Source organism: Onthophagus taurus, chromosome 3 (assembly GCF_036711975.1).
Source record: "Onthophagus taurus isolate NC chromosome 3, IU_Otau_3.0, whole genome shotgun sequence".
In the NCBI taxonomy this organism is placed as follows: Eukaryota; Metazoa; Arthropoda; class Insecta; order Coleoptera; family Scarabaeidae; genus Onthophagus; species Onthophagus taurus.
The window spans coordinates 16,228,032-16,255,601 of record NC_091968.1 but is presented as its reverse complement, the minus strand read 5'-3'; the positions used below and the strand labels follow the sequence as shown (position 1 = coordinate 16,255,601).

Here is a 27,570-nt window from a genome sequence, read left to right as displayed (position 1 = left end):
TCGGCTGTAGACGCTGCAAATCGGCATGGTGACTACTCAAAAAAATCGATCTTTTTGGACCATTTAAAAAATTTTCCTCCGCATAAAAACTTTTGGATATCATTGTTGAATGATCAAGGAAGCATTTAAGCCAATAAAAAAAATTACGAGGTAGTATTACCCCTTAATAAAACTGGAAAGAGACGTTCTAAGCGTCATAATCAAACACATGTATACGGAAAAAAATTTAATTGCAAAAAATTAAGAAAACATTTTACATTTATCTCTTATCTTACACATCATCATAATAAACTAAATAGTCCCGTCAATTTAATAAATTTTAAATTCTACTGAATATCTTCTCTTTCCGTCCTTGCTTAATTCTTTTTTACATTATTTATTAATTTTTTTTTTCATTTAAAATATAGTAAATCTATTTTGTGGACCTTCTAGAAGGTTCGCTAGCTGTTGGAGGCGGTGGAGGTCCCCTTCTGTCCAATTCTTCTAAGTAATTAAGAATAAGCTGAGTGCGCTCTTGAGGAATGTGATCGAGCACCAAATAACGCTTATCATTCTTTAAAATCTCTTCAATCTCTTGCATGTGGCCTTGATTTTCACGAACAGTCGTTAAACTTTTATGTGTAATCAACTTTGTTTCCTAAACAACATCAATACAAAAATTAATAACAATTTAATATTTATTTTATCTTTTCTTACCTGAAGTAATTCTTTAAATTGCGTTTTTGCAGTCATCAATTTGTCTCGTAAGTAATCTTTAAATTCCCTTTCACACTAAAAAAGAAATCAATTCAAATTAATTTAAAAGAAACATTACTAAGATGGATTTAGGTATTAATTTCAACAAAAAGAAATTACCCTTTCGCTAGAAGCAAACTTTGTATATCTAGGATCCTCTCTAATAATCTTCTTAATTTCCTTCCAATTACTCGTCAAAGAAACACTGGGAGTTTCGTCCAATAACTCTCTAAACTTCTCCCGTTTCTTTCTTAACAACGATTCAATATGGTCGTTAAATAACTTCTCTTTTTCATCCCGTTGAAGTGACTCCGCCAAATCCCATCGATGATCTTTCCTTAAAATCCTCTTTACCTCCCTCCAACCCAAATCTGCATTTCTAACTAAATCGGCCAAAAGTGCATTAAAATGTTGAATTGCCTCATCTCGTTTGTGTTGCTCCCTTTCTTTATCTCTGTCTCTCATATGTGTCGCTAAAGTTCTTTGTACCTCTTTTTCTCTTTCCCTTAAACTTGCCTCGGCTCTCGCTTGTCTATCCTTTTCTTTCTGTTCCTGAGCACGTTCATCGTCGGAAGTACTTGGTTCCATTTCGACATCTTCATCCCCGCCTCCTTCAGCTTTTCTTGTACTAACATTGTCATCTTCTTCTTCTTCTGTTTTAGATTTTTCTTTTTCTGATCGACTTCCGCTGCTATCTCTTTTCTTTCTTTCGCTTTTTTCCTTATGCTTTTCCTCTTTACTGTCTTTATCTTTCTCTTTATCCTTGTCTTTGTCCTTGCTTTTTTTATGTTTCTCTTTGTCCTTTTCTTTTTTATGCTCCTTATCTTTTTCTTTAGCTCGTTTCTTCTCATCTTTTAGGATCTTGCAATATTCGCGGAACCAGTCTTCGCGTTGGCCGCTTGAGTCGACCGCTTTGTAACGCGGATCAGTATCCAATTTTTTCTTCACATCCGACCAACGGGCATGTCGGTCAATATCGGAGTTCTCGCGAAGAAGCGATAAGAAATCCTTTTTCACCTGTAAATTATTATGTAGAAGTGATGGTTAGCAATGCTTTTAATATACACATTTTTATTTTAAAGCTAGTTTTTATATTTTTATATTGGATATAATTTTTTTTTGTAAAAATTTATCCTAGGTTGAAATTCTAGTTCGTCCTAAAATCTGAAATAGAATAAAGAAATAAGCTGAAAAAAAGGTTTGTTAAACCGTGATTAAACTTTGCTGAAATAAAAATTGAGAAATTGGTTAAGCAATATCTTTTCGCTGCAGATTCATAAGAAGAAGAAATGGTGCGCAAATTATTTGGCGTATACAGGGTTTCCCAAAAATAACGGATAAATTCATTAAAATAATCAAGAACAGTTTATTGTAAAATCGCAGAGATGGGTCTAAAGATTTAAATTTTTTCCATCATTTTTAAACGAGTAATGACGTCATCGATATTTTTTTCAAATAGGAATGCCCCATTTCTATTTGAAAATAGTAAATATTCTTTGGTTACATAAGAATATTTACTTACATTTGAGATAGAAAAATAGCAGTACCTATGCGTAACCATGGCAACCAACTGTTTCAGATATCAAATATTTAAAACAACTGGTTGCCATGGTTACGCATGGCTACTGCTATTTGTCTACCTCAAATGTATGAAAAATCATGAAATTTTAAGGCAATTTTTCTCGAATATTTTCTTATGTAACTGATATTAATTTTGGCTGTACCAAATTCAGAAAAAAAACCCTCTTTCATATTCCGTAATAAAAATGGGGGATTGCTATTTGAAAAGAAAATAGCGATGACGTCATAACTAGTTTAAAAATGGCGGAAAAAATTTAAAATCTATACCAAAACCCATCTCACCGATTTTTCTATAAATCGTTTTTATTTGTTTTAACAGATTTATCGTTTACTTTTAGGAAGCACTGTATATAGAAGTAGTGGTAAAACTGTTAAAATGTCACAAGGTGGGGACAAAAACGTCAAATTTTATTATCTTTTTAATATGGTTCGAAAAAAATATGACTATTTGTTTTCTCATTAATATGAATTTTTAAATATTAGTTAAATCTCAAGTTTAAGATTGTGTTCACGACTTCTTTTGATCAAGCCAAGGTCGCTTACAGCCGAAGCGCTACATTGACTTGACCAATTTCGGATTGATTTGATAATAACTTTAGAGCCTCGACCGCAAGCGACCTCGGCTAATATTAGATAGGGTCCACGTTTATCTGATCAAGCCGAGGCGTTACATTATTTTGACCAATTTCGGGTTGATATAATATTAACTGTAGAAACGATAAGGTCCATGACTTTATCTGATTAAGGTGAAGTTGCTTGTGGCCGACGCACTACACTGACTTGACCAATTTCGGGTCATCATATTGTTTGAAATATTGAAGTTGTTTCGATGTAGTAACCACTCCGTCATTTCAGACTAATGGGTTGTACATATAGGACATTTTCTTGCTTGTTATGGTATTCGACTAACACACTGTTGACCGAAAAATTAAGCAATAGTTGTTCGTTCAGAAATTTCTTACTGTTTAACATTAACTGTCAAAATTCAATTCGTTATCTAACCTGATGCATCTAATCTTCGCCGGTGAAGAAAGAATTTGCTAAGCTATAAATGGGCCACACTGTATATAAACATAAATACATGTTTTTGTTTCACGTGCCATATCGCCAATTTTCTAGTAACAGCAATAAGCTAAAAACGTGCTGTAGGCAAAGAAAATTTACATAAAAGCGATAAAACGGCAAAGTTGAGTTCGTCGATGATCTTAATAAATTAGAAATTTTTCTAGTAGGTAATTTCCCATAACTTTAAATATTAAATTTATGGTCAATGTACAAGCAAATAACTTAACAAGATACAAGCTCTATTTGCGTTCCGGTGTTGTTCTAGATTAGTTGAATCATCCGACCATATACACCACGCATCACAGATCTTTCTAAATATTGTTTGTTTTTATTGCAATAAATCTATTGTATATTGATTTAGTAATTTTCTCGCGTATCGTCAGACGTAGTCATGAGATACAAACGGAAACTAAGCAAAAATTGGAGAATTTATAAATTTATTGAGAAAATACACTTGTACGACGAAAATCAGTTGTCAATAATGCGTATTGCCATCTCCATTCTGAATGACACTTCTCATTTAATTTGGCATAGAGATCAGCACGTCCTGTGTGGCTACTTGCATGCCAGTATTGACAGTGTAAGCAATGAATTAATGCAACCCCAGGTGTTTTCGTCGGTTTATGTTGCGAGTAGAACGTCGTTGCATCGAAGGTTCAATAAACGCTCGGATTGCGAAGTAGTATACAGTTGCCCTCCGAAGACAGAACGAACATGTAATTGACCTTAATAAAATCATCTTGTTTACACTGTCAAGAGGGGTATTCATTTAACAAAAGGTACTGTGTTACGATCCATGCCGTGCATTAACAGAAAACCATTGCCAACTTGCCAAATGAACTCTGCTATGTATCGTCGTGCTGTTAATGCGTCTCTTTCAACCGGAACCAGATATGTCTGTGTGCCTTAAAAAAATTCCTGTTCAAAACATTATTACTGTTTTATCAATTAAACTTCATATTTATATGCTCATAATGTATATAATATTTGACTTATAGTGCCAGGCCGGAGATGTGCAATTTTTATCTACAGGGTCCGGCAGTGAAAAGGAAAGATTTGAGGTGGGGTTTACAGCGCGCCGCAAAATGATGGGGAAGAAAGTAGTCGACTTGCCAAGACCTGCATGATTTGCCATTTAGTTTACAATGGAGCGTTGGACGGGTGAGCATCGCGGTTACGCAGTTAAAGCCTATTTTCAAAATGGTGAGATTTTGTCAAATGCAATCTTCGGTCCATATTTTTTTGAGAATGATGCTGAAAGTGCAGTTACCTTTAATTCTGTACGACACGTTGCAATGATTCAGAATTTTCTCACACCACAACTTGAAAGCTTTCCAGTGAATAAACACACACTTTTTCAACAAGACGGGGCAACAAGTCACACTGCAAGAATTTCAATGAATGCTGTAAATGCTTTGAAACGGGGATATCAGTTGGCCCCCTTGGTCTCTCGACCTAACAGCCTGCGACTTCTTTTTTGCAGAGTTATGCAAAACTTTCAGACACGACTCCAAGAATGCATAAATTGTAACGGAAGACATTGAGCGGATGTAGTATTCAAAAAATATTTTTTTTGATTTTGTAAACCAAATGGCTACTCTCTTATTTTCCATTAATGTATTAAAAATTATTAAAAAAAATATTCTTTAACAATAAAATTATTTACGAAATCTTTCCGTTTCACTGCCGGACCCTGTATAATAACAGTAATATTAGAAGAGGGAGGAATATCAAGAATATATAAATATTTTCCAAAGGCCTCGGAAATGCCACAGAACTTTAACAGTTGCTAGATTTGTTCCGACCATTTTAGTGAAGCAGATTATGAGACGAATGTGCAAAATGAATTATTAAGTATTGATTGAAATTGTATAATTTAACTTTTAAAACTTCCAAACATGAATTTGTCTATTATTAGATTAAGTATTCTATGCTTTTCGAGTTATCAACACCAAATTTAGAAATAGCAATACAGTTCTATACATCAATTTGAAATATCTTATTATGCGAATACACGAACAATAACCTTTGTAAGCCAAAAAAAAATTGAATGAATTACAATAAATTGCATTCTTCTTAACTCTCTTACAACCTACCTATAACATACAAGAGGCTTACATGTCGATGATGAAGAAAAAATCACTTTTATGCAATATTCAAATAGAAATGGTGCATCTGACAAAATTGTAAACAAAAACTTATTTATATTATTTAATGATTTTCTTTCCATTTTGTTTGATATAAATAAAAATTCGTTTTCGCACTTCAAATGGATTTTATTTTAATTATTTCTCTACCGGTTTCGCTGTGTTACAGCATCATCAGGAGAATACGTCAAAGGTTACAAAAGCGTTTTACTAAAGCAGTTATTGGGCATTTCTTTTTGTGTTTACACCTTTAAATTACACTGAGAGTTTGGTAAAGTTTTGATTTGAGAGGATTAAATTTTGGGAAGCGTTATGGCGTCATGTCACATGACCGAACCTCATCACGAATTTTTATTTATAAAAACTTATTTAGTCTTGATGTTTCGCAAATTTTGTAGTAAAAACGCTTTATATTGACAAAATTTCTTGCCGTCATCAATAAAGTATTAGGAGTTAATTAAAAAGTATGTGTCCACTATACACTATCTACCAATAAGTATTTGGACACCCATACAAATGCTGATACCTGCGGCTCAGATGTACGAACATAACGGACATATTCAAAATGACCAGGCAGTAAACAACATTGGCTTTATTAAAGTTATCTGATTTCAAGAAAATAGTTATTTATCGCCAACCGGCAGCAAAACCATTCTTTATGCTATCCATTTGCGGCAGTAAAGTGACACTTTATGCTACTGTCTAGTAAACTGTACATTTAGCGGCAGGTAAAGTACTTTACGAAAGCGGACTTTCCTTCCACTATACTACTGATCTTTGATACATAGTGTAACTTTACCGAGGTATATTAACAAAATAAATCGTTTGTCACATGTCATATAATATTGGTAAGTTAGAATATTGTTGAATTTTGCGGTTGGTGATAAAATGTTGTATGTGTTGCATACAACATTTCAACAAAATGTCTTTATTGAACTCCCCTGTTACTCGCTTCGCTCGCTCGACTCGCTAACTCAGACTCGTTCGATAAAGCATCACTTTACTGACTTGGTACATAAATATAATTATCGGGTATCACAGAAATCACCGATCCTTAAGGAGCTTAACTAATAAGTTGAATTACCCAAAATCGACACACCCACAAAGTTAACCTTCCTGTACACGCTAGCAGATGGGAAACGTTCTGGGAAACCCCTGCTTTTATATAAATACCCCTAGCTGATTTCAGTGCATCTGGGGTATTTTGTCGTAAACTTTAATGTCTTGTGAACGTCAATCATAGATGCAGAACGTGCCATGAGGATGCGTTTTTCTGTTGTTTAGAATAGGCAATGGCAGTGAAATCGGTAAGATTATTTACAGAATGTGGTCTCATGAAAGGAGCAGGAGTGTCTACAAAAGTTATTAGATGAATGCATGTTAGATGATGAGAACTGCTAAAAAGAATATGAGGACGAAGAAGATAGAGATGAGGATAATCACTTGGAAAAGGTCCGAAAATTCAGAGAGCGAACAAGATATTTCAGATATTGAAGAAGAATCGCGCAGAGAATTATCGTCATCGGACGGACGGGCCATTTTATTACTCTAAAGATGGAACCAAGTGGAGAAAGCATTGTCCGCCAAAAAACGTAAGAACGAGGTCTGAAAATATAGTGAAACATTTACCTGGTCCTAAGGCATACATTAAACATCTGAAAAATCCACTTGAAATCTGGAAATGTTTTTTTACTAACAACATGTTGAGCAATTGTCGAATGTACGAATAAACATATTCAAAGCTGTGCTGGGACTATTATATAGGATGTACAAAAAGTATGGAATAATGGTTCTACAGCCTAAACTTCAACTTATATTAAAAAAAAGTTTAAAACGGTTTTAACAGTTTAAAGCAGTATAAGCTCCGCCCATCCCTGTAACGTCAAGACTTAGGTTGTCTATTCCATAATGACGCCATAATTTGGTCAATCTTTTTAAATAAAAGTTTCAATATCTCGAAAACTATGCAGTTTAAAGCATTAAAACCTTATGGCATTTTGCAACACCTTGTCAAAAGGAATCCAAAAACCTTAAAATATACGGGGTGTTCCATTTAAAAAACACATTCAGCATGTCGTAACTCAGACTGCCGTCATCATTTCTATTTTATTTCTACGCCAAGATATGCGGAAAATAGTTTCAAGTAACTTTTGTTTAAAACTTTTTTTAATATAAGTTGAAGTTTAGGCTGTAGAACCATTATTCCATACTTTTTGTACACCCTGTATATGGCAGGCGTCCTAAAATCAAGCCGTTTGAATCCTAGGGAATTATTTTCTACTCAGGGAACTGGAGTAGACATATTTCGCCTAGTAATGTCAATAGGTTTCTTGTTGGTACGTAACCTACGATTCGATAATCCTGAAACACGAGAGGAGCGAAAAAAGATAGACAAGTTAGCGCCCATCAGAGAAATGTTTGAAATGCATTTGTTGCAAATTGTAAGAATTCTTTCAGCTGCTCTTTTAGGCAATATATGCCGAATAAACCCAATAAATATGGAATCAAAATTTTTGCGTTGGTAGATTCCAAATGTTATTTTACATCAAATTTGGAAGTTTATGTTGGAAAGCAGCCAGACCCTACATCGTGAGTAACTCCCCAAGTGCTGTTTAAAAAGACTTTGTGAACCTATAAAATAGTCTAGACTCTAGAAGAAACATCTCTACCGATAATTGGTTTACAAGTATGGAGTTATTGGAAGCACTTTATAATCATAAATTGACTTTGCTGGGCGCAGTTCGAAAAAACAAAAGGGAGCTACCAGAAGACTTTTCACGTCCACATAAATCTCGCCCGGAAAGATCCAGTATGTTTGGTTTTCGTGAAAATGTTACTGTAGTTTCGTACAAGCCAAAGAAAAACAAAAATGTGTTGCTCATTTCAAGTCTACACTATGATGATAATATAGATAAAAATACTGGCAAACCAAAAATCATTGTAGACTACAAGAACACAAAAGGAGGCTCTCCTTAATAATGTTTGGGAAGCTATGGAAAATGGAGATGAAACAACAGCGATCCTATGTGATCTAACAAAAGCTTTTGATTCCATTCAACATACTCTTCTTATTGGCAAGCTGGAAAAATATGGCATACGTGCAAGACCACTGGAACTGATTACTTCATACCTAACAGATAGGAGTCAGGCGGTCAGCCTCAACGGTGAAATGAGTTCTTGTTTACTTGGCCACTTCTCTTCTGTTTATATATCAATGATCTACCTGAAAATATTTCATCTGAAGCCATACTATATGCAGATGAAACAACTTTGATAGAGAGTGGCTCAGTACCGGTCAGTACAGCTGTAGCTTGTGCTCTGAAAGAGGCTGCTGAATGGTTCAGTAACAACGGTTTGACCTTAAATGATGACAAAACCGAAGTAATCACTTTGACTACTAATCGTAACACTAAGCAAAAGACGGCTACCATCCGACTATTAGGTATCAACTTGGACAGTAGACTCACTTGGAAAGATCATAGAGACATATTGGTGAAACAACTGTCATCCGCCATTTACACTATTTTAAGAATTTGCCAAATAGTAAACGCCTCTGCTGCTAAAACCGCTTACCTTGCTTTTTTCCATAACAACATGAGCTACGGACTACGTCTTTGAGGAGCGTCTGGTCATACAATGCCTGTTTTCATACTGCAGAAAAAGGCGCGAAGAATAATTGAACAGGCGCATCCAAGAACTCACTGTAAGCCCCTATTTAAAAAATATAATGTACTCACACTTCCATCTGTGTACATCTATCAACAAATTTTGCAAGGCTAAAATAGAATTACCTTCATTAACATGCAGAAAAGAGGACACTCAGATAAATTTGAGAAATGGTACACAAGTCGCCATACCGTACTGCCGTATGAAAACAACTATAACAAGATACGGTCACCGTCATTTGTTAAATGCTCTTCCCAAGCAATGGTTACAGAAGCCTACAACTATTTTTAAAAAAGACTTAAAGAAAGTACTTATTAAAGGCGCTTTTTACAGTGAAAATGAGTTTTTAAATTATATGAGAGGTTAAGGTTTTCGATTCTGCAATTATTTTTCTTTTTTTCTTCCTCCCTACATAAACTGTTTTAAACTCAAACTTATTTTTTTTCCGGACGTTTTTGCAATACAGAATTTTATGTATTTTTTTTTTGTATTTTAGCGAAATGAAGATCATTATTATGGTGTTAAGGTGGCGTAGACACCGTTGATAAACTTTGCACATCTTACGACTGCGCCAAAAACACTAGGAAGCCATTAATGCTATGGTAATAAATAAATATAGTACAGCTAGTACGGAAAGAAAAAAAAATTCTTACGAAATTTATCCCTGCAATTGGTCGATGGCCAACTTCGTCAACGAGCCCAATTACGTTGTTTACTAAAACCGCTGTTGTCGTGAATTAGAGATATCACCGGGTTTGAGGAACCACAGCAAGAAACATCTCAAGATGAAAACACTACAAAACGAGGTCGCTGTAGCTACTGCGACTGCAGAAAAAACCGCCCAACAAAATATTCGTGCAAAAAAATGTAATAAATGTGTTTAGAACATTGTACTTTTATGTAACGAATGTGATGCTGAATAAGTAAGATTCTTATAGTGATAACATTTTATCATTTAATAAGTTTCCATTTACAATTACGTCACTAAATTTTTTTTTAAATGTGCGGACTCAGACTCCGCGCTCGTGTACTTATGGTATAATTAAGAGCGCATGTTCCGAAGGTTAAGAAGAAAGAGACCTGGGAGTCGTGTCCAGAGTAATTCGAAAGCACACACATACCAAGAGTTTCAACAGGCATCCGAAAGGAAGTGTTATTTCGATGAATACCATCCATAAGAAAGCACATCTGATTTGTTTTAATAGTCGGGCTGCTGCCCATAAGCCTTTGACCATAGGTCTTTGAAGCTTCTCGGTTAATGTTTTGTAAAACATGTCGACAATAGACCATAGATCAGTGGAAACAGGTTCTCTGGACGTTTTCTTTTACGGTAGAGAGTAACCACCCTTCGGACCTGGCGTTAGCCTGAAGAACGCCTCTTCCAGGAACACATTGTCTGGGGATGTTTCTCCTGTTATGGATTGAGTCCCTTGGTTCTAATTTATGATAACCTCAACGCCGAAGTCTACTGCACAATTTTAAATAACGATGTGTTTCCTACATAAAAGCGGTCTGTTACTGTCATATTGCGAGGTCTATCTAATTTTATCTTTGCACCGCAAGCTAACTTGTCTCAAAACTTTTTACTGAACGTTTATTAAGTCTGGTTCTGCAGTTCAGCACAGAAAAATCAGTAAAATTTTGGGCAATAAAATTTTAGTTCGCTGTATTAACAATTTAAAAATAGGTACCCATTTTTGCATCACCTTGTGGTCACTTTTTAAAACATAACATTTTTAAGATTTCTACAAAATGGTGAAACTTAGCAATCTGCATTTCCACTCAAACAAAAATGAATGAATATAATTTGCACACCACCTACTCAAAGAACAATTTTAAAGAAATTTGTTTCTAAAAATCTGCATTAAAATTAAACTTTTTTTATCAGAACTAAATCTCTCTGTAAATAACAACTATCTCCGTCGTATGGCTGCACAAGAAGATCTAAAGAAAATAACACATAAAAATTAAAACTAAAAAAAAATGTAGCCTTAAATATAACCTTAAATTTTACAAAAAATAATATAGTAGGCCGCTTCACTGTCCAAGCCGCCTTAGCTTTTCGTTTACAGACGGCGAGAAAGACAGAGAGAAACAGAACGAAAGAGAGACAAAGAAATATTTTTTTTTGTTATTTTTTTTCAGTGTCAATCAATCAATCAGAGATAATTACATTAGCCTACGATTCTTGTAGATTGTATGTACCGTCGTCTCGTAAAGATTAGCGGGGACACCCGTGGGCCGGGAGGGATGCAGGACGATCGCTTCCTAAATTCGGACGGATTCGGCATCTCCTTCATACGATCCAATTTTAAAAACCACGCCCTGAGGACTCCTTCCAAAAAGTCGCGCCACGGCACACGCTAAACGGGGAATTCTCTCAATTTAGTATACATTTTTTTCTTGTTTTTTTTTTTCGCTACACATTTTACTTTAATAATTAAATTTTTATTTACAAGAAATGTTTTTCGTATAGGAGGAAAATAAAAACACCCCAAAGATAATTTAAATGAAATTATGATTAATATTACAAATTTTTAAATACTGTTACTAATAACATTAGTCATTAGTTTTAAATTAAATGATTATCTTTAGAGGTTGTTTATTATTAAAAAAAAACTATATTCTAAAACTTATTACATACCTACTGGATATAAATAAACCTGAAATAGTTATACGAATGATACAGAATAAAACATGAGCTGTAAAAATGTGGAAATACCAACAAAAATTAAAGGATAACAAAATGGGATAGGATAAGGATGAAAATTGGATTTTTCATTAAATAGATTTAAAGATAACCAGGTAAAAAAAAGATTTTTACCTTCACCTTTGAAGATTTTTAAGACTTATCTTTCATAATTTAATAATTGAAAACAGTAAAAATCTTTTTACAATTATCTTTCCCTAAACTAAATTGGACAAAGTTATCTGAACTCACCTGTTCACGCCGTTGAGACTTCTCCTCTTTCTCTCGACGTCTCACCTCAATCAAATATTCGTTGAATAAACTTTCTCGTTCCCTCATCTTTTCCACACCTTTAAACCGCTCGTCCTTTGCATACTTTTGGGCAAAGTCACTAAATGAAGACCTTAAAAAAAATAAAAAAAAAATTCTAAATAAAGTTATAACTTTTTGGTGATATTAACAATTATAAAATGCTAAAAAAATTTACTTAGAAGAGTTTTAAAAGTGTCGCGCAAAATTTTTTGAGAAACTACAAAGATCTGATAGAAGAACTACTTTCGACGTATTAAGCATTGGGCTGCAATATATCACTCAAAATACCCCTATTTCGACTTCTTTTGCAAATTTTTATTGGACGCTTACAAGAGACCAGCCTTCAAGTCAAGAACTCCAGAAAATCATTCTTTTAGATTTATTGGGTGCCAAATTTTTTCTACACCTCTTTTCCACCTTAGGGTCAAAATAAAATTAAAGTAAAAAATGCCTAAAAAGTTCATGTGACAAATTAAAAGTTCATTTTTGTCTCTCTTTTGATTATGATCGAAACGAAAGACCATAAACTTAGCTGGAAAGAACAGTGGTAGAACATGTGATAAGTCACTTAAATTCGAATTAAGCGCCAAACACTACGAGACGACGAAGTGGACATTATGTTGGACCTATGCAACAAAATATGGCAGACCGGACGCTGGCGTTAAAATTGGACGCAATTAATAATGTATCAGAACACAAAAAAGGCTTTACATGAAAATGTGAGAATTAGCGAACCATCACACTTATCTCTTATGCTAGCAAAGTCCTGTTGAGAATAATCGATGTAAGGCAAAATTATTATCTAAAACGACAAATCGCTCAAGAACCAGCAGGTTTTGATAAAGGTAGAGAACCAAAGATTAGATCTTTAATATCGGACAACTGACAGAAAAATTACGAGAATTTAATTTCCTGTTTGGCTGTGTAAGATAGAGCTGCCTCTTGAAAATTCTTTTGTACATAAGAGTTGCAAACGATTTGATAAAATATATTGAAGACCAGCCACGAGTGGTATCGAGTTGGAAAAAATGATCCAACTAATTACTACCGAAAACCACACTCTGGGGATGGAAAAAATTTCGCTAACACTAAACTAATTATGGTGGAATGAAGCAATACCCTCCAAATACAGCACTTCCCACCACAAATTCGAGCCGTCCTTGAGTTTGTTTATCTCGAATCTTTAATTTCCAGTAAAGGTACTTATGAGCCAATTTAAAGTGACATATAACACTTTGGGTCAAACAAATAAATAATAAGGAACACGAAGTTGCGACTTATGAAAGCTCTGGTTTTCATCAGAACTTCAGACGGGTTCAAAATTGATGTTTTTGAGATGTGATGCTGGAGACGGATGTTACGTATTCCCCGAGTGTCAAGAGGAACAACATGTTAATTCTTCAACAAAAAGAAAAGATCCAGGAACATCTAAGATGAAAAATTACATTTTACTATATAGCGGAAAAGCGAAACAGGAAAGAGAGCACAGTCAGGAGTGGGCAAGAAAAATATACGGAGAATATTGAAGACATTGAATATGTAAACAATAGAATAATGGGGGTAATTAATCAAATTACAACAGATCTGAATTAACACAAATGCACCTAATACAACCGACGGTAAGCATAGAGTAATAAGAGAGTTTTATCTGGTATTACAAAATTCTATTGACAAATTGAATAACAACCATAAAACTTTAATTTTTGGAGATCACAATGCTCGTATAGGGAACAACAAAATTGTGATTTTAAAATAACAAACAGAGCAATTCTCCCCCCACAAATACTAGATGTAAAGTCCTTAGATCAGCTAACTTAGGAACTGACCACAATCTTGCTGTATGCGACATAACAATAGAATAACCCAAGATTAAAAATACCAAACTGTGGTTTTGTGATGAAGTAAGAGAACTTTCAGCCATATATATAACATGTAACATAATACATGAAAAATTAAGATAAATAGTCTTAATTATACATGGGCTCGCAAATGCCTCCTTAACGAGATATAACGGGTCAAACTTTCTTTAAAATTAAACATTATCTGCAATAAAAAACCGTTTTTTAAAATATTGTCTTCGCCAAAATTAGCAATTTTGTCAAACCTTTTAGTATTTTCGTGTAAAGTGATCAATTATCAAAAATCAATCAAAAACTGTTGCTTTAATCAATGTTTTGTAAGAGACCAATTGATAGATAATTGATCAGTTTACACGAAAATACTGCCCATTTGACAAAATTAGCAGTTGCGTTGAAAATGTTTTTAAAAAAGGGTTTTTTATTGCAGATAATGTTTAATTTTAAAGAAACTTTGACACCCTTATATCTCATTAAGGTGGCATTTACAAGCCCACGCATATTAAGACTACTCTTAATTTTTGATGTATTACTAAATGGAGTAAATTTACCAGTGATATGGACCATAACTTATATGGAGCACAGAAGAAATTATGAAAAATCCTCAAAAACACGAAAATATCCATAAACGAATGCCCCAGCACCAGGCGAAATTAGACAAGGGGACAGTTTAAGCCCATTCCTATTTAATCTGATAATGGAGAAAACTGAATTTAGGCTATAGAGCGAGCAAGAATATGTGAGCAGTGTGATATGCTATGCAGACTATTAATATTTTGTTTATATCGAGTGCCTATATCAATCAAGAAAACAAAAAACTTGTCGAAGTAGTATAGAAGACAGGCCCATCAAACAAGTCTGTCATTTCAAGTATCTTGAACTGAAGATTTCCAACAGTCATAACCCAGCCAAAGCCTTAAGAAACCTGATCAATAAAGTGACAACTTTATTATGATGCCCAAGAGAAAGATAACATACAGAATACAGACTGGATAAGAAATTTAACATCAGAAAACGTTGTGGTATACTAGATGTGGTAAGATGAGGAGACAATGAAAAGAGGATGGTGTGATCATATCAAGAGGATGAGTAAGATGATCATGTAAGAGGGAAAACCAGCTGGAACTCCACATCCAAAACACACTTCGACTATGAATTTAGATATCAACAGACTAAAAATAGATCTAAAACAAGTAGAAGAAGAAGAAACGCTATAGAATAGGTTCTCATTTGAAGAAGGTTGTACGGTCTTAAAAATTTTATAGAGACTGGAACAAATAATAACCAGAAGGTGATAGAACTGGAGAATATGGTGGATCCAAGCTATAAAAGCTTTTAGTGAGTTACCAAACTTGTATAAAGTCTCGCATTACTTGGTGGAACCCTACACTTTTTTCTGTTGATTCTGGTCTTGTTTAATTAAGTGAACCATTTAATTTATTCAACAGATACAGTACCGCTCAAAAATATATGATATATAATTTGGTTTTTCTCACATAACTTTTCTAATACTAGACGAATCTTAACACAATTTTCAGACAATGCATAACGAGTGAATAGAATTATATTATATTCCAGAGGTTACTGTATGCCAAAGCATAGAGGCGTGATGATCATTTTATTTGAAAATCGATGTCAGGCCTAGAAACAACTTTTTGTTTTAATTTTTTGTTTCAATTTTTTGTTTCGCGTTATTTTCACACGATATTTTCGGAAAATTATAAAATATTATTTGAAGACGTACTCGGGGGCATCGTGAAGAAGAAACAGAATTGTAGACCTCGAATCACCACTCGGCTAGAAGACAGGAACGTCGCGAGACTGTGCAATGAGAACCAACGGCTCACTGCGGTGGATATTCGGAGAGAATTGTGGAGTGCTGCGCAGCGCCAACCGCCTACATCGACGATCAAGAGGAGGCTACAGGATGCGGGACTTATTGGTCGACGTCCGGTAAAGGTACCGCTCGTTTCAGCTAAAAACAGACAGGTGCGCGTGGAGTGGCGAAAGCGCACCTCAACTGGACCCGGCAGAAGTGGAAGAAGGTCCTGTGGAGCGACGAGGGCAAGTTCCTGCTATTCGGAACTGATGACATATCGTGGATACGCTGTCCTACAGACACTCGCTTCGACCCCAAGTACCTGCTTCCCACGTCGAAACACGGCTGTGGTTACGTCATGGTGTGGGTGTGCTTCAGCGCTGCTGGTAGCGGCCCCCTGATCCGCATTACGTTCACCATGGATCGCCACAACTACAAGGACATGCAGCAGGATGACATGTTTCCCTGGGTATGCAAAAACATGGTTCGGGGGTTTTCTGTGCCAGCAACACAATGATTCCAAGCACACATCCTGGGACGTCGCCAACTGTTTCGCCCAGCGTCGATTGGCAGTAATGGACTGGTGCAGCCAGAGTCCGGATCTCAATATCATCTAACCGCTGTGAGACACTCTGGGACGCAAGTTGACGGGCATTCGGGCCACTTCCGCCGAGGAGAAATTCCAACAGTTGCAAGCGGAATTGGAGAAGATCAACCAACCATGCATTGATCGATTCCATGCCCCGTAGATGCAAGGCTGTGATCAACAGCAACGGTTACCCAACCAAGTACTAGGTTGCTGTTGCTCTACATGGCTGATTGCTGTACGCGATTGTTATGTTGATATTTCTTTAGTTATGATTTATTTTTGTTGACATCGAACTCAAAGTTGAAAGGGATTCTTCTACACAAGTCTATGTCATGTGAAATACATTGGAAAAGCTATGGTGAAAAGATTGGCTGATTTCATAAAGTTTCAAAAAAGTTATGTAGGAAAAACAAAATTATCATATACTTTTGAGCGATACTGTAACAGCCCACTTCAGAATTGATCGTTGTGTTGTATGGTAGAAGCTCAAGAAACTTTTTTGATGAATTTCAAAATGCTTAGAGGCGATTCATCTTTTTCACTCCAAACATAAGAAATATGTTTAACATTGTTGTAAGCAACCAGCGTCTACAAGTTTCTTTCGGTATGAACATGAAAATGTGAGGACATGAACAGTCGAATTTAACGAGAAATAACAAGTAGTTATTTCGCCGCTTTGCATCAATTAATGCCTTTATTGTGTCTTCATCAGCTTTCCAAAACGTGATACTTCAACATCAAAATTTCCAGATCGAACTTTTTCAATCTGGTATTATCACTGGCATTCTGTCAACATATCTTCTCCATAAACATTAGATAATTTTTTTCTTGATTGAACAGAATTTTTACCTTTTCAATGGTAAAAAATACTAAATAACGCAGTAAATGCTGCTTTTTACTTTTTCACAAGCAAGCCTTGCTATATATCAGTTGTTAAAATATACGATGATTATGTGGTTCAAGTGTGAAGGTGGCTGTGAAAAAATACAACTAGGACCTCTGTTGGAAACAAACGAAATTACTTTCCAAACAACCTAATATAATTAATTCAATACGCTTCACAACATAGTGTATCGAAAGAAGTGGTGAAAATAAATCTAAGCCTATGTATGCCTGCCTACTTAGATACTAAGTACATACTTTTGTATGTTTCCGCATTTAATTTTCATTCCCAGTCTCTATTACATGGTTTCCTCACAACAAAAAATAATCTTTTTAATTCAGGTAATCCTTCAAAAACATAAACCATGTGTAGAAAAGAGATGGCGTGGCTGTAACATTAAAATACGACAAAATCGACCATCAAAGGTCCAGCACGTCTATGACCTCGATTGTCTTGACGACTTTGTCACGGTAATATCTAAACATTTTGTTCCCCTTCCCTACAGGGTCTTTTGACACGTGAAGATATTCAAAATCAGTATGTATATTAGGGCTGAAAGAGCATAAAAAGCGTCGGTTTTGATTGAAAATTGAGTTCTAGTGACTCTTCACTGTATGTACAATAAGATTAAGTGATACTAATAGTCTTATCAATAGCCTTAAATGGATTATAACTAAGAGTATTAATATACTTTGGCGGATACTCATCATTATTTATTATATCTCTCTACGCGTTAAAGACAGGCTAGTTGATATAATAAAATTGTACTTTCTTTTTAAAATTTAAAAGTAGATGTTTAACACAAAAAAAAAACTTACTTTCCGTGCAAATGTGCCTCATTCAACAGTTTTCGGAACGCCTCCTTCCGTTCACGCAATTTATTTCGTTTTTCTCGTCTTTCATCTTCCGCCCTCTCTTTTACGTACTTTTCGAAAACCTGCTTACGTTCCTTTGACGTTAGTAACAAGTAACGATGATCGAAAACGATCTTGTGGAGCTCTTTTTCCCATGTACTGAAAGCGGACACTTCCTTTTCCGCCAACATCTCTTTAAACGATTTAATACGTGTATCTAACGGTATTACGGCACGTTCTTTTGCCGCTCGAACTTCCGCTTCAATTGCAGCTTCTTTGCCTATATCAATTTTTTTTGGTTGAACCCCGTTTGCACCTAAAATACAAAAAAAAATGGAATATATTATAAATAAATTCATTACACTTTAAAATAAAATGTTAAATAATTAATTATTTACTTGTAGTCACATCCTCCGTTTTAGGCTTTTTAGTTGGCGAATCACGTGCTTCTCCTTCACTCTCACTATCCTCAGATGCAATTCGCTTCTTTGTGTCCTTATTAATTTCTTTAGGTTGAGTAGCCAAAGCATCCGGTGGATTTGCTACCATTTTATCTACGTCGGAACGTCCCAAAAGGTCCTCGGGTCTTTCCCAAACAGACGAACGAGATGAAGGGTTGTAGAAAAAGACGCGGCCGTCGCCAGTCCACACAACACACCTATATTATTTAAATAATAATGATTTTGTCTAGTTTTTTTAGAAGTTAATTAATCAATAAAAATAAATAATTTTTACCATGGTGTTCCTGGGACTGGAGTGCTTGAAATCGGCCTTGATTTATCCTGTTGTTTCGCCTCTTTGGCTTTCTCCTCCTCTTCACGTTTCCTTTTCTGCTCATCCTCATGTTTCTTCCGTTTTTCCTCCTCTTCTTTCGCTACATCGGCCACATCACCGTTCACGACGACCACTTTAGGCGGTCCATCTGCTGGCTTACCTGTTTCCATTGATTGCGGCGATTCCCCGGTTGGTCTGGTGGAAATACCCTGAGCTGCTGCTAATTTTGCAGCTATAAGAAATTAAAGGTATTAAATAAAACATAAAGTAAAAAATAATAAAAAAATAACTCACTCTCCAAGTCTTTTAAGGATTGAGGTTTTTCCCAAACCGACTCCCCCTTTTTGGCATTGTAATAATAAAACCTTCCGTCAGGCGATTTATGTTCGGACCATTCGGAAGCTCTGGCTACAATGTCCGGATCCACTTTAGCTAAGACAGCAGCTTCGTCAACGGCGGAGAGTGGAGCTGGTATACCAGGATGGTGCATGCCAGGCGGCATGCCCCATGGAGCACCTCCAGGAGGACCGGCTGGCCAACCAGGCGGTCCTCCAGCCCAGTTACCTTGAAATCCAGGCGGCGGCAGTGCGAATGGTGGGAACTGACCAGGCGGTCCAGCTGCGAACGGAGGCACTCCTGGTGGTGGACCCTGAAGTAGACCTGGGGGTGGTTGTAAAGTCGATTGTTTTGGATCTGATTTGCTATCATCTCCTCCATCTATAATTTACAACAAACATTATCGTCAAAAACAATCTGACAACAGCAATATCATTACCCACCATCTATTTTATTGGTGATATTTGCTTGCGCTAATGCAGCTTGTGCCGCTGTCGTAGTTCCTGGGGCCATTCCCATTCCTGTATTGACCTGCGCTTGTGCCATCGCCTCCACCTGGTCTTGAGATATCACCTTAATATTAGGACCATCAGGCTTCGTCCAGGTCGTGTCGCGTGTCCTCGCATTATAGTAATAAGATTTGCCTTCTCCAGTTTTTGTTTCTACCCATATTTCAGCGTTCAAATCCACAGCCTATTAATATCAGAGATATAAATTAAAAATAAAAACTCAGACCTATTCTGAATATCGGAATCGTACTTAAAATTAGAATTGAATATCTAATTAGATAGATATAAATATTAAAATTGACAACATTAAATTATTCTATATAAAGAGTGTCCCAACAAAAGAGCGCCGGATTTAAATTTGCCACCATTTTATTAATACGAGTTGTACGGCGTTTTTTTTTGACAGTTGTCACGTACAGACCGCGCGATTTATGAATATGGTGAACTATTCAAACGAACAACGTCTAACTATTATAAAAACACATTACAAAAATGGTGAAAGTTTTAGGAAAACTGTTCGCCAATTACGTCAAGTTTTCGGTCACAATATGCGCCAAATAAATCGACAGTGAGGCGTTTAATTACAAAATTTGAGACCAAATTTATGCTGATGGATCAGAAGATCAATGTTTGTCGTCGTCCTTGTCGGTCACTTGAAAACATAGCTACAGTAAGAGAATCTGTAGTCGAGAATTCAGGAACTTCCATTCGGCATTGTGGTCAAGAATTAAACATTTCCAGAAGCACTATACAACGAATTTTGGTAAAAGATCTGCATTTGCACGCGTACAAGGTTTAATTGGTGCAAGCGCCGTGGATTTGTTGATTGGGTGTTGGAACATCATCAAATTAATGCGGACTTTTCGAAGAAAATCATTTTTTCAGATGAGGCACATTTTCAACTCGACGGATCGTAAATAAACAAAACTATCGAATTTGGGGTGCTGAAAATCCTCGTGTGGTACTCAAACAACCAATACATCCACCGCTAGTAATTGTTTGGTGTGCATTTTGGACTGGTGGCGTGATTGGGCCGTATTTCTTTGAAAATGAGGCTGGAAATGCGCAAACTGTTAATGGGGTGCGGTATCGCGAAATGTTAACGGAATTTTTTTGGCCCGAATTAGATGTCATTTATGTGGAGAACATGTTTTTCCAACAAGACGGTGCGACGTGCCACACAGCACGTGAAGCAATGGTGTTACTGCAGACCAAGTTTCCAAGTCGTGTCATTTCTCGATTTGGCGATGACATTGGCCACCAAGATCGTGCGATCTAACACCGATGAACTTTTTTCTTTGGGGCTATGTAAAGGAAAAGGTGTATGCGAAGAAGCGTGAAACAGTTGAAAATCAGTTATTGGTGAAATACAGCCACATTTATGCGAAAACGTTATTCAAAATTTCAACAAAAGAATAACTCTGTGCCAGAGGTTTCGTAGTGGCCATTTGCCTGATGTTGTATTTCACGTTTAATCGAAACTATTTTTCTTTATGTTGAAATAAAAATGTTTGCTTAATTCAAAAAATAAATGTGTTTTTCTTTAAAATTAAATACAGCGCTCTTGTTGGAACACCCCTTTATTAAAATTATTACAATATTCTTACCATGTTGGGTGGACCTCCACCACTAAATCCGGCTGGATTCCCACCAGCGGGATTATTTGGACCCCCCAGAAGCGGTGGTGGGGCACTGTTTATATTTAGTTGTCCCCCCATCATATTTGGTGGTCCGAAAGGGCCTGGACCATTGGAACCGGGACCTCCCATCATGTTTGGCGGTCCACCTAGAAAAACCAATATATTTTTCAAATTTAAACTATTTTGGTTGAAACACAATACGTTTTGTAGTAAGATATTAAACAAAATATTGCTGTTGTTATAGACAATGATACTTGCATACTAATAAACATTTTTAATGATATACCGGGTGTCCCTCAAAAGTGGCTCACCCCCATATTTTTCTTTATTATTGGTGATATAAGAAAACCATTTGGAATGCATAGTTAGGTCGCTAAAACGGATTATTACGACATGAAATCATTCTTTTTGTACTTCCGGTTATACCGGATGTGAGTACTAATTTCGCTATTTTTTTAAATCTATAATTTTTTTTTCTTAAGTTGGGTAGATTGCATAATTTCAAATAACTTTTACTTGAAAAAATTTTCACGATCGCTTATAATTTTTGAAAAAAATATTATTTTCGTTATTTTATAACGTTTTAGTACCTTCGGAAAATGTATTACAACTTTTGGCGCATAGTAGCTAGGTTAATAGTATAAACTACGTTATGTCCCTCTTGATTTGCTATTTCTCGAGCAGTGATCACAGCTATGCTTTAGTCAGTGGTTCTTTTTTAATAATGGTGTAAATTAACAGTTGTATTAAATTAGTTTTAAAAGAAAAACGCGATCAAACAATTAAGTTTAATTCAATTATTTTTGATTTTTTATTTTTTTCTTTATTTTTTGTTCTTTTACACTAAATGTTCTGTAGCTGATAGTTACTTACAATGTCCATTGTACATTATAATTTGGATTGTTTACTTTATTTTGGTTAAAACCTCTCAGATCACCTGACTTCGCACCTTTAGATTCTTTTTATGGGACAAAATCAAAAATGAGCTGTATAATACACCAGTAAGGTCTCGTGAGGTATTAGAAAATAAATCGAGTTAGAAATTGTATTACCTAAAAGTCTCCTCAGGAATAATGTCGAGTCGTTAGATCGACAATACGCAAGATACAATTATGTCAAAATCGAGGCGGGAGCATTTTGAAAATTTAGAAAATTAGTTTTTTTGAACTTACAATTGAATTAAATTTAATTGTTGGATAGCGTTTTTCTTTTAAAACTAATTTAATACAACTGTTAATTTACACCAATATTAAAAAAGAACCACTAACTAAAGCATAGCAGTGATCACTGCTCGAGGAATAGCAAATCAAGAGGGACATAACGTAATTTGTACTATTAACCTAGCTACTATGTGTCAGAAGTTGTAATACATTTTCCGAAGGTACTAAAACGTTAAAAAAAAACGAAAATAATTTTTTTTTTTTCAAAAATTATAAGCGATCGTGAAAATTTTTTCAAGTAAAAGTTATGTGAAATTATACTGTCTATCCAACTAAAGAAAAAAAAATTATAGATTTAAAAAAATAGCGAAATTAGTACTCACATCCGGTATAACCGGAAGTACAAAAAGAATGATTTCATGTCGTAATAATCCGTTTTAGCGACCTAACTATGCATTCCAAATGGTTTTCTTATATCACTAATGATAAAAAAAAATATGGGGGTGAGCCACATTTGAGGGACACCCGGTATACAGGAGTAGTTCAACACTTTTGTATATGGATCCACGTTGACTGTAATAAACAATCTTTGGGAATCAACAATACATTGTAGAAGAACGTTATGAAAAAGTTAGTTTTAAAATCTGATAAGAAATTAATTTGTTGGAAATTATTTATTTAATTGGCAAATTATGTTAATTTTATTCCTCAATTATGTGACCCATAAACTTATAAACTACCCATATCGGCTTGTATTAATATAAAACGTTCTGTATGATCTGAATATATGAAGAATGGCCAACTATATAGACGTTCCATTCTGAAAAAAAATCTATAACAACCGACCAAAATACAAAAAAATAATGTAATAAATAATTATCAAGATCAGAAATTGCGATGAAAAATAAAAACTAAATAAAAAAGAAACAAATTCAAAATGAAATCCGAATCTACATTTTTCTTTACACACCTATCTTCTCATTTACCTATCTATCATTTCTATCTTGTTGATACAGGATGTCCGAATATTAATGATTAATTTATTTTTTCTTCAAACGTCATTAAAATACAACTTTGTTGGCGTGTTTACTCACGGTAGAAGTAAATCATTGTTGCATAACGACGGTTGTTAAGATCAACATAGCAAAAAAGTACTTCAGCGTTATGGCGCTAAAGTAAATTTCACTTTAGCGCCATAACATAAAAAAATAAAAATAAAAAAAAAATGTTTGAAGAAAAAATACTATGTTTTATTCAGAAGAGAAGCAGTTTCGTTTGTGGCTTGTCCGTCATTGCCGGACACACCACAATTTTAACGGCTCATCTGTCATTAGCGTCGCTAAACGACAGACCACGCCATAAAAAACACTGCTTCTCTTCCATATAAAACAATATACTATTATTTTTGATTTCATCGATTGTTTTATTAGTATGCTCGTAAAGACTTATGCTTATTTCATATTACATCGTTGTTTTTCTTGCTTTTTTTTTAAACGTTTTCAAACAGCCCTATGGTCGTCTAACGTTGAAAACCATGGATTCTGATGAAATAGTGATAGATTTATATACAGGGTTTCCCAAAACTCCCGGGACGGAGCTATAAGTTTTGAACAAGTGAAGAAAAAAATTTGAAAATTTGGGGATCACTAAAGAAATATAAAAACTACATTTTTAGATAGTTTAGAACTTTCATGCAATGTAGAGTTTTTTTAGGGGATGACCACCCCTACATTTTTAAATAGCAACCCCTATCGAGTTTTACCTTATTTTAAAGGTAATGGTAAAAGAAACACAACCCCATAAACCAAAACCCGATATCTTAATTCTTTCAAGAATTATGAGGGGTTGACTTCCAAATGGGAAAATAAAATGTTTTCATGCTTTTTTGCACTTTTATTACGATTTTTATAACAAATGTTTAAATTGTCAACCTTCTTCGGTCTCGCAATAACCCAAACACTCATCGATGGAATTTTGAACCATCAGGAGCATATCCCAAGTGATATTGGTGGTTCTTCAAGTATGCGATTTTTTTAATATATATATATTATAAGGTAGTCGTGGACAAACGTTATTTTTTAATTCTAAAATATTAAAGATTAATATTCAAAATTTTAATTATAGTAGGCGAGGAAAACGTTAAATGCCACTTAGTTACTACAGTAATGTGAGTTTACCGATCATTTCATTCATGAATTTTTCGAAACGAGTTTCCCGTTTAAAAATTCCTCATTATCTTTAAATACATAAAGCGATAAAATTAAAAAATGATTCTTTGAAAATGATAGATAAGGCTCCATATCCCATATAAACATCGTTTCAATGGAAAGTCCGCTGCCCAGTTTATGATCCCTAATCTTCCTCTATCTCACCCAATTTCAAAAGAAAAGGTTGCTAATATAAAAAAACCTCTAAATCTCGTGGTTGGGGAAAACTGGGAAGATACTACCGAAGATTTCATTCATTGATACCCAACTGTTCTAACCTTACAACCAGTAAGTTTAGTAGAAGAAGATGACACAGTCTGTGAGTGTTTAGTTCCTGAAGTTGTTGTTCATATTTAATTATTCATTAATTAATACGTTTCTTGTATGTTTAATAAACAAACTTTACTTGCTAATCATTTTTTATTGGTGAACAAAGTTAGGGATAAGACACTGAGAAATTTAAATTAACTATTCAAAGTTTTTATTCGTTGGTACAAAACCAACTTTATCCTGCATAATGGTACAAGACCAACTTTCCGTCATATTCGTGCAAAACCATATAGCAATTAGGTAGTAATTAGTAATTACTGTCCGAACCCGCCTACTATAATCAAAATTTTGAGCTTTAGCGCTTACTATTTTGGAATTGAAAATTAACGCTTATTTTCCGCAAATACACCATACATGCGATACATCATTGGAAAGCTAAAAATATGCTCTTTGCATTAACATCATAATCAAGTATAGTTTGTATTTAAAAAAATACAACTTTGTGTTGTATCTCAAAAATCATCAAATATTTTTATAATTTTTCAACGGTAGTATATTCTACTTAAAAAAGTGTCTTAAGAACGTATCAACCCCATTTCTCTAATTTAAAAAATAAACGAAATATGAGCATTTTATGAAATCACGAAAATTTGACTTTTTGGCTATAACTTAAAAACAAAAGAAGAGAGTTTGCGGGATTGGGTTAGTCTCGAAAAAAGAGACCGGGACATGGCACCTACTTTTTTCGTATCTCTTATAGTTTCTGAGATAGCCTATAATAACACCCAAATTTGCCCACCCTGTACACTTGGAACTACTTGATTTTCTAACATTTGCAGATATCTGCCTCCGTCAAAATTTCCATTAATAAAAAATAGACCAATTACATTCCCCCCCATAATACCAGCCCATACATTAATTTTCTGCGGTCTCTGACTATGATCTTCTCTTATTAAACGGAATGAATTTTCGTCATTCCAATAACGACAATTGTGCCATTAACCTTACATGTTGTATATTTTTATTGAACTAAAACGCACGGCTAAACCCGAATGTTTTTATTTCTTGGTCTAGTGTTAGTTCGAGTTTTACATTAGCACTATCACTAGAACTAACACAAGAATTAGAACTAGAATAATTAGGGTTTAGCCGTCTTGAGCGACGTGCGGCTAAGCCCGAATGTTTCTAGTTCTAATGCTAGTTCTAGAGACAGTGATAAGTAGCGCTAGTTAGCATAAGATATCACTAGGTTGTAAGTATATTTTTATTAAACTAAAACTAGAACTAACACTAGACATAGAACTACAAAGTATCTAGTAGTGTTAGCTCTAGTTTTACACTAGCACTGTCACTAGAACTAACACAAGACCTAGAACTAGAATAATGCGGGTTTAGCCCTCTTGAGAGAGGTGTGGCTAAATCCGAATGTTTCCAGTTCTAGATCCAGTGTTAGTTCTAGTTTTGCCCTATCACTATAACTAACACTAGAACTAGAATAATTCGGGTTTAACCGTCTTGAGAGACTTGCGACTAAATCTACTGCTGTAGCCTTCACTTTGTGGCACAAGTCGAACTGTTTCAACTTTGTATTAAAATAGTATAGACTTTTAATACCCTTCTTTTAAAAAATTCATTGAATTACATTTCAGGAGCTGAGATATTATCATTTTCTGGGGTGTACTTTATTGTATCACTGTATAATAATAATTTAGCATTTCTTGACAAAAATGTCAAGATATCTTATGTTTTTATATATTTATGTTTTCAATTTATTGCAAGAAAATCAAATCAATAAATAAAAATCTTACCAGGTGGTCCCCAATTCTGTCCATTAAAGTTTGGATGACCATTAAATCCGCCTGGCGGTGGATTTCTTGGTGGTGCTCCTCTTCCAGCAAACATCGGGGGTGGAGGGCCTCCTCTACCTCTAAATTGTAATGGTCCACCTGGTCCAAAGCCTCTACCTCGAAACCTTGATCCACCTTCCGGTCTAATAGCAGGTGGTCCGTTCCAACCGCCTCTTGGTTGTTGTCCGCGACCTCTAAAATTATGGAAATGTTTCTCAGTGTAACAATTACAAAAGTAACAGGAATAACTATAATTGTTTATTCAAAACGTGAACATATTTATTAGGAATGACATGAATTATTTCTGTCACATATCCATTAAATAATTGTTTACGTTTCCATGGCAACTAAGACGTTTGGCGTTAAAGAAATTAGATGAACCAACCTGAAATTCGGCCGTCTGCCTCTTCCGCCGACAAAATCGTCGCCTATGTCGACGTCGTTTTCAAAGTTTTCTTCCTCCTCGTACTCTTCGGGGTTTGCGACGCCTTCGTCGGCGTTCTCGTACTCCATCACGTCAGTATCATTCTCGGCCATGTGATTATCGCGCTTATTTACTGAATTTTTAGTATAATCGTGAAAGCGTCACTGTTAATGGCCGTCGGCTGTCAACCTTTCCTTATGGTTTCTT

At 35.1% G+C, this 27,570-nt stretch overlaps 1 protein-coding gene across 1 annotated transcript; it reads right to left on the bottom strand.

Annotated features, from left to right (window-relative positions):
- Positions 1–213: 213 nt before the first annotated feature.
- Positions 214–27,570, bottom strand: LOC111416480 (transcription elongation regulator 1). The gene is made up of 12 exons (XM_071194906.1): positions 27,325–27,570; positions 26,901–27,133; positions 21,423–21,601; positions 19,750–19,999; positions 19,265–19,687; positions 18,932–19,202; positions 18,595–18,854; positions 18,161–18,512; positions 12,136–12,286; positions 856–1,752; positions 697–771; positions 214–637 (listed from the first exon to the last, which is right to left on the bottom strand). The coding sequence occupies exons 1-12, from the start codon at positions 27,474–27,476 to the stop codon at positions 413–415; spliced, it is 3,468 nt and encodes a 1,155-aa protein (XP_071051007.1). The 5' UTR covers positions 27,477–27,570; the 3' UTR covers positions 214–412.